At 37.6% G+C, this 12,226-nt stretch overlaps 1 protein-coding gene across 3 annotated transcripts in view; it reads right to left on the bottom strand.

The window, feature by feature from the left end:
* tanc2b (tetratricopeptide repeat, ankyrin repeat and coiled-coil containing 2b) overlaps window positions 1–12,226 on the bottom strand; it is a 335,698-nt gene that overhangs the window by 89,825 nt on the left and 233,647 nt on the right. For all 3 annotated transcript variants that reach the window (XM_061931928.1, XM_061931930.1, XM_061931929.1), the window contains one exon: window positions 994–1,142. In XM_061931928.1, coding sequence (XP_061787912.1) covers window positions 994–1,142 — 149 coding nt within the window. The remainder of the gene's footprint in view (window positions 1–993; window positions 1,143–12,226) is intronic.

Below are 12,226 nucleotides of genomic sequence, written 5' to 3' on the forward strand. Positions count from 1 at the left end.
CCTAACCCTAACCCAACCCTAACCCTAAACGATATGTGTGCACCAAACCCTAACCCCAACCCTAACCCTAACCCTAAACGATACGTGTGCACCTAACCCTAACCCTAAACGATATGGTGCACAAACAATATGTGTGCACCTAACCCTAACCGATACGTGGACACAAACGATACGTGTGCACCTAACCCTAACCCTAACCGTAACCCTAACCCTAAACGATATGGTGCACAAACGATGTGTGCACCTAACCCTAACCGATACGTGGACACAAACGATACGTGTGCACCTAACCCCAGGCCTAACCCTAGCCCTAACCCTGACCAACTCTTTTTTTATGCCTAACCCTAACCCTAATCCTAATCTTAACCCTAACCCTAATCCTAATCCTAACCCTAACCCCAACCCCAACCCCAACCCTAACCCTTAACGATACGTGTGCACCTAACCCTAACCCTAAATGATACATGTGCAGAAACGATACGTGTTCGCAAATTTTATTGTATTTATTTTTTTTACCGTAAAATCTATGGTTGTTGGGTTATTTTGTTGTTTCCACAGTGCATTACTGTAAATATAAACACGTTACCAAAGTGCAGGAAAATTCTTTTATTTTAACCTTAAACTCTAAGGTTGTATTTTTGTTGTTGTTTCTCACAGTGAATTATTGTAAATGTAAAAAGACACCACCTTTGTTTGGACAGTCAAATGTCACCACTGAGCTGCACTTTTTTAACATATTCACTTTTTTTTTTTTTCTTCCTCCAATGTTGATATTTACAACTCCGGCACTTTTTTAAACGCCAAATTCTGTTTTTATCTCACGACTTGAACACTTTTACAGCAAATTGTGCCGACGCAACCAAACAAAAGTTTAGCTTCTTTAAGAAAATGGGAGTTTTGGCATCTGCAGGGAAAACAGCCTTTGTTTGTCTTTCAAAATAAAAGCTCAGGCTGCCAGCTGGAGGGGGGCGGGGGGGGGACAGGTGGACTTACCTGTCTGGCCTCAGGCTCCTCCATGCTGTAGTGGGGCCCGGCCGGCCCCTCGCTCGCTTTGTCTCCCAGAAGGAAGCCCAGGCGCGTCATCAATGTGTTGGCGGCTTCATCCACCGAGGGGGGGGGGCCCAGCTCCCGGCTCGACTCCCCTGCGAGAGAGAGAGAGAGAGAGAGAGAGAGAGACAGAGAGAGAGAGAGAGTGAGTGTGGCGCCAAAGAGAGCAGCTTCTTTTCCCTCCGCAAAAATGGGTCCCACAGCCTGAGACGCCCACCTGGGGGCCACACCACCACATCCGGCTCCCCGCGCCCCCTCAAGAAAGTCCACAGCGCCTTCATTCGCCTTTTTGCCAGCCGCTCCCGCTGCAACGCTTGGCCTGACACGACAAGCCCCGCCCCCCCGCCCTCACCTGCCAGACAAAGCGCTACGGGGCCCCGCCCCCCCGTCCCCCCGCTAACCTGTTTGCACAGGCTGCTGGCTCCCAGCAAGGAGAAGGAAAGCTGCAGAACTCACTGCTCCTTTCTTGCTGTGTTGGATTAGGGAAAAAAAATAAGCAGCGGCGCCGAGCGGTCGTTCCAACCCCGATCGGACGTTGGCGTCAACACAACCGTCAACGCGGGACGGTCCCTGCTTAAATAAACACCTTCCCTCTCTGCGCTCCCTTTCCTTTTGTTGGCGCTTTCCGGCGGGGCAGGTCGGACCAGCCGGGCGGGTAACCGCAGCGCTCCGTTAGACGGGGGGACACTTTCACACAAATATGGCCGCTTTGTGGCAGGACAAACACACTGACGTGTTTTGAAGAGAATGATGATAGTTTGACATGCAAAAACAGTCAACATGTGACAAAACAAAAAATTAGCATGCTAACACGCTAACTTTTCTGCTTATTGTACAGCCAATATACATTAACATGCAAACCTTTTTGCTAAATGTGCAGCCGATACACATTAGCATGCTAGCATGCTGAACTTTTTCGCTAATTTTACGGCCAGTACACATTAGCATGCTAGCCTTTTTGCTAATTTTACAGCCAATACACAATAACATGCAAACCTTTTTGCTAAATGTACAGCCGATACACATTAGCATGCTAGAATGCTGAACTTTTTCGCTAATTTTACGGCCATTACACATTAGCATGCTAACCATTTTGCTAATTTTACAGCCAATACACATTATTAGCATGCTAACATGCTAACTTTTTTGCTAATTGTACAGCCAATATACAATAACATGCAAACATTTTTGCTAAATGTGCAGCCGATACACATTAGCATGCTAGCATGCTGAACTTTTTGCTAATTTTACGGCCAATACACATTAGCATGCTAACCATTTTGCTAATTTTACAGCCAATACACATTATTAGCATGCTAACATGCTAACTTTTTTGCTAATTGTACAGCCAATATACATTTTGTACCGAGGATGTCGTTGTGGCTTGTGCAGCCCTTTGAGACACTTGTGATTTAGGGCTATATAAATAAAGATTGATTGATTGATTGATTGACATTAACATGCAAATATTTTTGCTAAATGTGCAGCCGATACACATTAACATGCTAGCATGCTGAACTTTTTGCTAATTTTACGGCCAATACACAATAACATGCAAACCTTTTTGCTAAATGTACAGCCAATACACATTAGCATGCTAGCATGCTGAAGTTTGTGCTAATTTTACGGCCAATACACATTAGCATGCTAGCCTTTTTGCTAATTGTACAGCCAATATACATTAACATGCAAACCTTTTTGGTAAATGTACAGCCGATACACATTATTACCATGCTAACATGCTAACTTTTTTGCTAATTGTACAGCCAATATACATTAACATGCAAACCTTTTTGCTAAATGTACAGCCGATACACATTATTACCATGCTAACTTTTTTGCTAATTGTACAGCCAATATACATTAACATGCAAACCTTTTTGCTAAATGTACAGCCGATACACATTAGCATGCTAGCATGCTGAACGTTTTGCTAATTTTACGCCCAATACACATTAGCATGCTAGCCTTTTTTGCTAATTTTACAGCCAATATACAATAACATGCAAACCTTTTTGCTAAATGTACAGCCGATACACATTAGCATGCTAGCATGCTGAACTTTTTCGCAAATTTTACGGCCAGTACACATTAGCATGCTAACCATTTTGCAAATTTTACAGCCGATACACATTATTAGCATGCTAACATGCTAACTTTTTTGCTAATTGTACAGCCAATATACATTAACATGCAAACATTTTTGCTAAATGTGCAGCCGATACACATTAACATGCTAGCATGCTGAACTTTTTGCTAATTTTACGGCCAATACACATTAGTATGCTAGCCTTTTTGCTAATTTTACAGCCAATACACAATAACATGCAAACCTTTTTGCTAAATGTACAGCCAATACACATTAGCATGCTAGCATGCTGAAGTTTTTGCTAATTTTACGGCCAATACACATTAGCATGCTAGCCTTTTTGCTAATTGTACAGCCAATATACATTAATATGCAAACCTTTTTGGTAAATGTACAGCCGATACACATTAGCATGCTAGCATGCTGAACTTTTTCGCTAATTTTACGGCCAATACACATTAGCATGCTAGCCTTTTTGCTAATTTTACAGCCAATACACAATAACATGCAAACCTTTTTGCTAAATGTACAGCCGATACACATTAGCATGCTAGCATGCTGAACTTTTTGCTAATTTTACGCCCAATACACATTAGCATGCTAGCCTTTTTTGCTAATTTTACAGCCAATATACAATAACATGCAAACCTTTTTGCTAAATGTACAGCCGATACACATTAGCATGCTAGCATGCTGAACTTTTTCGCAAATTTTACGGCCAGTACACATTAGCATGCTAACCATTTTGCAAATTTTACAGCCGATACACATTATTAGTATGCTAACATGCTAACTTTTTTGCTAATTGTACAGCCAATATACATTAACATGCAAACATTTTTGCTAAATGTGCAGCCGATACACATTAACATGCTGAACTTTTTGCTAATTTTACGCCCAATACACATTAGCATGCTAGCCTTTTTGCTAATTTTACAGCCAATACACAATAACATGCAAACCTTTTTGCTAAATGTACAGCCGATACACATTAGCGTGCTAGCATACTGAACTTTTTCGCTAATTTTACGGCTAATACACATTAGCATGCTAACCATTTTGCTACTTTTACAGCCGATACACATTATTAGCATGCTAAGATGCTAACTTTTTTGCTAATTGTACAGCCAATATACAATAACATGCAAACATTTTTGCTAAATGTGCAGCCGATACACATTAGCATGCTAGCATGCTGAACTTTTTGCTAATTTTACGCCCAATACACATTAGCATACTAACCATTTTGCTAATTTTACAGCCGATATACATTATTAGCATGCTAACATGCTAACTTTTTTGCTAATTGTACAGCCGATACACATTAGCATGCTAGCATGCTGAACTTGTTGCTAATTTTACGGCCAATACACAATAGCATGCTAGCCTTTTTTGCTAATTGTACAGCCAATACACATGAACATGCAAACCTTTTTGCTAAATGTACAGCCGATACACATTAGCATGCTAGCATGCTGAACTTTTTCGCTAATTTTACGGCCAGTACACATTAGCATGCTAACCATTTTGCTAATTTTACAGCCAATACACATTATTAGCATGCTAACATGCTAACTTTTTTGCTAATTGTACAGCCAATATACATTAACATGCAAACCTTTTTGCTAAACGTACAGCCGATACACATTAGCATGTTAGCATGCTGAACTTTTTCGCTAATTTTACGGCCAATACACATCAGCATGCCAACATTTTTTTGCTAATTTTACAGCCGATACACATCAACATGCAAACCTTTTTGCTAATTTCAGCGGGTGGCGCTATATAACCGCCCAATGTTAAACCTTTCCCACAATTTCAGGAATGCTAGCATTCAAAACGCAGCATGTTAACAGGTAGCGAGTACCAAGTTACATGATTTTGGCTCTGTTCCTCATTTTGATTTGAAGAAATCAGCAAAAATTGTTGTATTTATTTTACTTTTGTAGGTTAAACTTTATATATACATATATACATACATATATATTCATACATCTATACATACATATATATATATTCATAAATAAATACATATATGAATACATAAACACATACATACATATATACATAAAATCCCCTGAAGAGCAGGGAAACCTGCGAAACAGGCTTGTCGGGATGATATAGCCTCTGTGTTTTTTCCTGACTTAACGTATATTCCGCTCTAACCCGGTATTGAGTACTGTATAACGGACAAACCACAGAAACCTGGACTATACTATACATATATACATACATATATACTAACAGAGAAAAATGCACTTTTGCTAGCTGGCAAACAAAATGTGCAGATAAAAACCTCCTCAGGTTTATTTCCAGGAACAGATCAGATCCTCCCTAAAGACTCCTGGATGCTCCCGTGAGGATCAGAGTTACACTTCCGTCTATTTTTAAACTCTGCAGGGATTCACTAAGCTGAGGAACATCTTCCTGTCATTTTTTACTTCACTTTACTGTTCCTCATTATACTTGTATTTCATTTCATTTGATTACAGCAGACTTCCTTGCAGACTCAAAACACTTTCAACCTCTGGACTGACTAAGAACAGATTGTTGGTCAAGTCAGACGTTTAACACTCGTGTCTGACATTGTGATATCATTGATATCATTCCATGATGGAGAGTTGACATCAACACAGTATCGACTATCAAGTTTGCAGAGTCAATTATCTAAAACACTTTTATCTTCAACCTCTGGACTGACTGAGAACAGATTGTTGGTCAAGTCAAACATTGGTGTCTGACATTGTGATATCATTCCATCAAGGCGAGTTGATATCAACACAGTATCGACTATCAAGTTTGTAGAGTCAATTATCTAAAACACTTTCAACATCTGGACTGACTAAGAACAGATTGTTGTTCAAGTCAGACGTCCAACACTGGTGACTGACATTGTGGTATCATTGATATCATTCCATCATGAAGAGTTGATATCAACACAGTATCGACTATCAAGTTTGCAGAGTCAATGATCTAAAACACTTTCAACCTCTGGACTGACTAAGAACAGATTGTTGGTCAAGTCAGACGTCTAACACTCGTGTCTGACATTGTGATATCATTGATATCATTCCATCACGGAGAGTTGATATCAACACAGTATCGACTATCAAGTTTGCAGAGTCAATCATCTAAAACACTTTCAACCTCTGGACTGACTAAGAACAGATTGTTGTTCAAGTCAAACGGCTAATACTCGTGTCTGACATTGTGATATCATTCCATCATGGAGAGTTGATATCAACACAGTATCGACTATCAAGTTTGCAGAGTCAATCATCTAAAACACTTTCAACCTCTGGACTGACTAAGAACAGATTGTTGTTCAAGTCAGACATCTAACACTGGTGTCTGACATTGTGATATCATTCCATCATGGAGAGTTGATATCAACACAGTATCGACTATCAAGTTTGCAGAGTCAATGATCTAAAACACTTTCAACCTCTGGACTGACTAAGAACAGATTGTTGGTCAAGTCAGACGTCTAACACTGGTGACTGACGTTGTGGTATCATTGATATCATTCCATCAAGGAGAGTTGATATCAGCACAGTAGTGACTATCAAGTTTGCAGAGTCAATTATCTAAAACACTTTTATCTTCAACCTCTGGACTGACTAAGAACAGATTGTTGGTCAAGTCAGACGTCTAACACTCGTGTCTGACATTGTGATATCATTCCATCATGGAGAGTTGATATCAACACAGTATCGACTATCAAGTTTGCAGAGTCAATGATCTAAAACACTTTCAACCTCTGGACTGACTAAGAACAGATTGTTGGTCAAGTCAGACGTCTAACACTCGTGTCTGACATTGTGATATCATTGATATCATTCCATCATGAAGAGTTGATATCAACACAGTATCGACTATCAAGTTTGCAGAGTCAATGATCTAAAACACTTTCAACCTCTGGACTGACTAAGAACAGATTGTTGGTCAAGTCAGACGTCTAACACTCGTGTCTGACATTGTGATATCATTGATATCATTCCATCATGGAGAGTTGATATCAACACAGTATCGACTATCAAGTTTGCAGAGTCAATCATCTAAAACACTTTTATCTTCAACCTCTGGACTGACTGAGAACAGATTGTTGTTCAAGTCAAACGTCTAACACTGGTGTCTGACATCGTGATATCATTGATATCATTCCATCATGGAGAGTTGATATCAACACAGTATCGACTATCAAGTTTGCTTGATTCTTTCCATGGAGTGAGAAGAGAAATTCAAAATGAAGAAATTGGGGATAAAAGGGACCGTCGTCAAACCAGCTCACCCTTTAGAGCACTAGGTTTCTATGTTTACATTTTCACACTTTGCACTATTTTCTTACACTTTATGAAGCATTTCTTACATATTCCTTCATTTTAAGAGATTATAGTTAAGTGTTCAATGTGATTTGACTATTTTGTTGACATTGTTTGAGTGTTTTCCATGTTTGTGTTGACATTTCCTTTCTGCCTTGATAGCTGAGGGATTATAATCACAGGAAGATTATATTTCAGATGTGTTAAAAAAAAAAAAAAAAAAAAAATATATATATATATATATATATATATATATATATATATATATATATATATATATATATATATAAGTTAAAAATGTAACTTAGATATTGGGTTTCACAATGTAAAGCGCTTTGAGTCACTTGAGAAAAAGCGCTATATAAATATAATTCAGTTCACTTCACTATATATAAAATAATACAATATTAATAATATATTTATAATATTAATAATAAAATACAAAATATGAAAAATTAAATAAATATAAAATGTTATATATATATGTATATATATATATATATATATATATATATATATATATATATATATATATATATATATATATATATATATATATATACAGCAACCACCCACCCACCACCACGACAGCAACCACCCACCCACCACCACGAAAAGAATACCTACCGGAATCAATAAAAGGCTATCGATGCTGTCATCTAGCAAAGCTGAATTTGACCAAGCAACCCCCCCCCGTACCAAAAAGCCCTTGATGAAAGCGGATACAATTTCACCCTCACCTATGAACCCACGCCAGGAAACCAGCCAAAAAAGAACAGAAAACGAAACAACATCATCTGGTACAACCCCCCATACAGCAAAAACGTCTCAACTAACTTTGGACACAAATTCCTCAATCTGATTGACAAACACTTTCCCAAAGACAACAACCTAAGAAAAGTATTCAACAAGAACAACATTAAATTGAGCTACAGCTGCATGAACAATATACGACAAATCATCTCAAACCACAACAAAACAATTGCAAATGAGCCGTCGACCCCCAGTCAGAGCGACTCCAAAACCAACAAAGCATGTAACTGTCGAAAGAAACCTGATTGCCCCCTCAACGGGGGGTGCTTACAAACATCAGTTGTCTACCAATCTAAGGTAATACGCAAAGACATTAACACATCCGACACATATGTAGGATTAACCGAGGGTGAATTCAAAACCAGATGGAACAATCACAAGGCTTCTTTCAGGAAGAAAAACCTGCGAAATACCACAGAACTCAGCAAACACATTTGGGACCTCAAAGACAATAATGTTGAATATTCAATAACATGGCAAATTCTTGCATCCAGCACACCTTACAATAGTGGTAATAAAAGATGCAACCTATGCTTGAAAGAGAAACTGTTTATTATTTACCGTCCAGACCTGTCATCCCTCAACAAGCGCAGCGAAATTGTAACAACATGCCGCCATAGACGGAAACACCTCCTAGGTAACACATGAGCCAATCACCACGCCCCTAGGCCAGCATGTACCCACCCACTCTGTGCCCTATATAAACCATGGTATGCGAATGCTCCCATTAAAATCTCCTGATGATTGAGGGTACCCCCCCTCATGAAACAGGCCTGTAGAGATGAAATAGTCTTGTGATTTTTTTCCCACACATACATATATATATGTATATATATATATATGTGTGTGTATAAATATAACATAAAAATAAAAAATAAATCAAATGTTGGCATTTAATATTTTTAGTGTTCAATGTGATTTGACTATTTTGTTGACATTGTTTGAGTGTTTTCCATGCTCCTTATTTTCCATAGGTTATAGAAAATGTCAACAATTATCAATATTGATCAATATAATAATAATATTACATTTTTTTCCATAGTTAAATAAAAATAACGGGGCAAATTCATGTTACACAGACGTTATTTCCTGCCACTAAACCTGCAGAAAATACTTCTTCTCATGTTTACATTTTCTTACACTATTTTCTTACACTTTATGAAGCATTTCTTACATATTCCTTCATTTTTAGAGATTATTGTGAATTGTTTAATGTAATTTTACTATTTTGTCGACATTGAGTGTTTTTCCATGTTTGTGTTGACATTTTAAATAAAATGCTAAAATGTAACATATTTACAGTCATTAAAAATCAATAATTATGGATTATCTGTCTAAAACACAGACATGGTGATACAGTTTTCAGCCTAAGATCGACACCACGTTTCACTCTTTAAAGGCTTCCTCTTCTTCTGCAGGATACTTCAAGTACATCACAACTTCTCAGCACTCTGACACCTCCATCTCCCTCATGCCCCCATGTGAGCGCACACACACACACACACACACACACACACACACACACACACACACACACACACACACACACACACACACACACACACACACCACCCTCAGATTCCTGAGCTGCAGAGGGAGACAGATGGTCGCCATAGCAACTATCTGGGAATGCGCCTGTGTGCAAGGCGCATCTGTTTTGGCCCTGGCTTGCCGCTGCTGGGGCCCCCCCCCGCAGGTGTGAATTAAGATTTGAATAAATAAAATTAGCAAAAAAATACTAGCGTAAAATGTTAGCATGCTGACGTTAGCATGATACCATAACAAATGTTAGCGTACTTCTAAGATGACGCCGTGTATAAAAAAAGCCGGGATTTTAAGGTTTGAATTAATACAATTAGCAAAAATGCTAGCGTAAGACTTTAGCATGCTAACGTTAGCATGATACCATAAGAAAAGTTAGCATACTTCTAAGATGACGCCATGTATAAAAAGCCAGGATATTAAGGTTTGAATAAATAAAATTAGCAAAAAAATACTAGCGTAAAATGTTAGCATGCTGACGTTAGCATGATACCATAAGAAAAGTTAGCATACTTCTAAGATGACGCCATGTATAAAAAGCCAGGATATTAAGGTTTGAATAAATAAAATTAGCAAAAAAATACTAGCGTAAAATGTTAGCACGCTGACGTTAGCATGATACCATAAGAAAAGTTAGCATACTTCTAAGATGACGCCGTGTATAAAAAAGCCGGGATTTTAAGGTTTGAATTAATACAATTAGCAAAAATGCTAGCGTAAGACTTTAGCATGCTAACGTTAGCATGATACCATAAGAAAAGTTAGCATACTTCTAAGATGACGCCGAGTATAAAAAAGCCGGGATTTTAAGGTTTGAATAAATAAAATTAGCAAAAAAATACTAGCGTAAAATGTTAGCATGCTGACGTTAGCATGATACCATAAGAAAAGTTAGCATACTTCTAAGATGACGCCATGTATAAAAAGCCAGGATATTAAGGTTTGAATAAATAAAATTAGCAAAAAAATGCTAGCGTAAAATGTTAGCATGCTGACGTTAGCATGATACCATAAGAAATGTTAGCGTACTTCTAAAATGACGCCGTGTATAAAAAAGCCGGGATTTTAAGGTTTGAATTAATACAATTAGCAAAAATGCTAGCGTAAGACTTTAGCATGCTAACGTTAGCATGATACCATAAGAAAAGTTAGCATACTTCTACGATGACGCCATGTATAAAAAGCCAGGATATTAAGGTTTGAATAAATAAAATTAGCAAAAAAATACTAGCGTAAAATGTTAGCATGCTGACGTTAGCATGATACCATAACAAATGTTAGCGTACTTCTAAGATGACGCCGTGTATAAAAAAGCCGGGATTTTAAGGTTTGAATTAATACAATTAGCAAAAATGCTAGCGTAAGACTTTAGCATGCTAACGGTAGCATGATACCATAAGAAAAGTTAGCATACTTCTACGATGACGCCATGTATAAAAAGCCAGGATATTAAGGTTTGAATAAATAAAATTAGCAAAAAAATACTAGCGTAAAATGTTAGCATGCTGACGTTAGCATGATACCATAACAAATGTTAGCGTACTTCTAAGATGACGCCGTGTATAAAAAAGCCGGGATTTTAAGGTTTGAATTAATACAATTAGCAAAAATGCTAGCGTAAGACTTTAGCATGCTAACGGTAGCATGATACCATAAGAAAAGTTAGCATACTTCTAAGATGACGCCATGTATAAAAAGCCAGGATATTAAGGTTTGAATAAATAAAATTAGCAAAAAAATACTAGTGTAAAATGTTAGCATGCTGACGTTAGCATGATACCATAAGAAATGTTAGCGTACTTCTAAGATGACGCCGTGTATAAAAAAGCCGGGATTTGAAGGTTTGAATTAATACAATTAGCAAAAATGCTAGCGTAAGACTTTAGCATGCTAACGTTAGCATGATACCATAAGAAAAGTTAGCATACTTCTAAGATGACGCCATGTATAAAAAGCCAGGATATTAAGGTTTGAATAAATAAAATTAGCAAAAAAATACTAGCGTAAAATGTTAGCATGCTGACGTTAGCATGATACCATAAGAAATGTTAGCGTACTTCTAAGATGACGCCGTGTATAAAAAAGCCGGGATTTTAAGGTTTGAATTAATAAAATTAGCAAAAAAATACTAGCGTAAAATGTTAGCATGCTGACGTTAGCATGATACCATAAGAAATGTTAGCGTACTTCTAAGATGACGCTGTGTAGAAAAAAGCCGGGATTTTAAGGTTTGAATTAATACAATTAGCAAAAATGCTAGCGTAAGACTTTAGCATGCTAACGTTAGCATGATACCATAAGAAAAGTTAGCATACTTCTAAGATGACGCCATGTATAAAAAGCCAGGATATTAAGGTTTGAATAAATAAAATTAGCAAAAAAATACTAGCGTAAAATGTTAGCATGCTGACGT

The sequence above is a fragment of the Nerophis lumbriciformis genome, linkage group LG39, assembly GCF_033978685.3.
Source record: "Nerophis lumbriciformis linkage group LG39, RoL_Nlum_v2.1, whole genome shotgun sequence".
NCBI classification, from domain to species: domain Eukaryota; kingdom Metazoa; phylum Chordata; class Actinopteri; order Syngnathiformes; family Syngnathidae; genus Nerophis; species Nerophis lumbriciformis.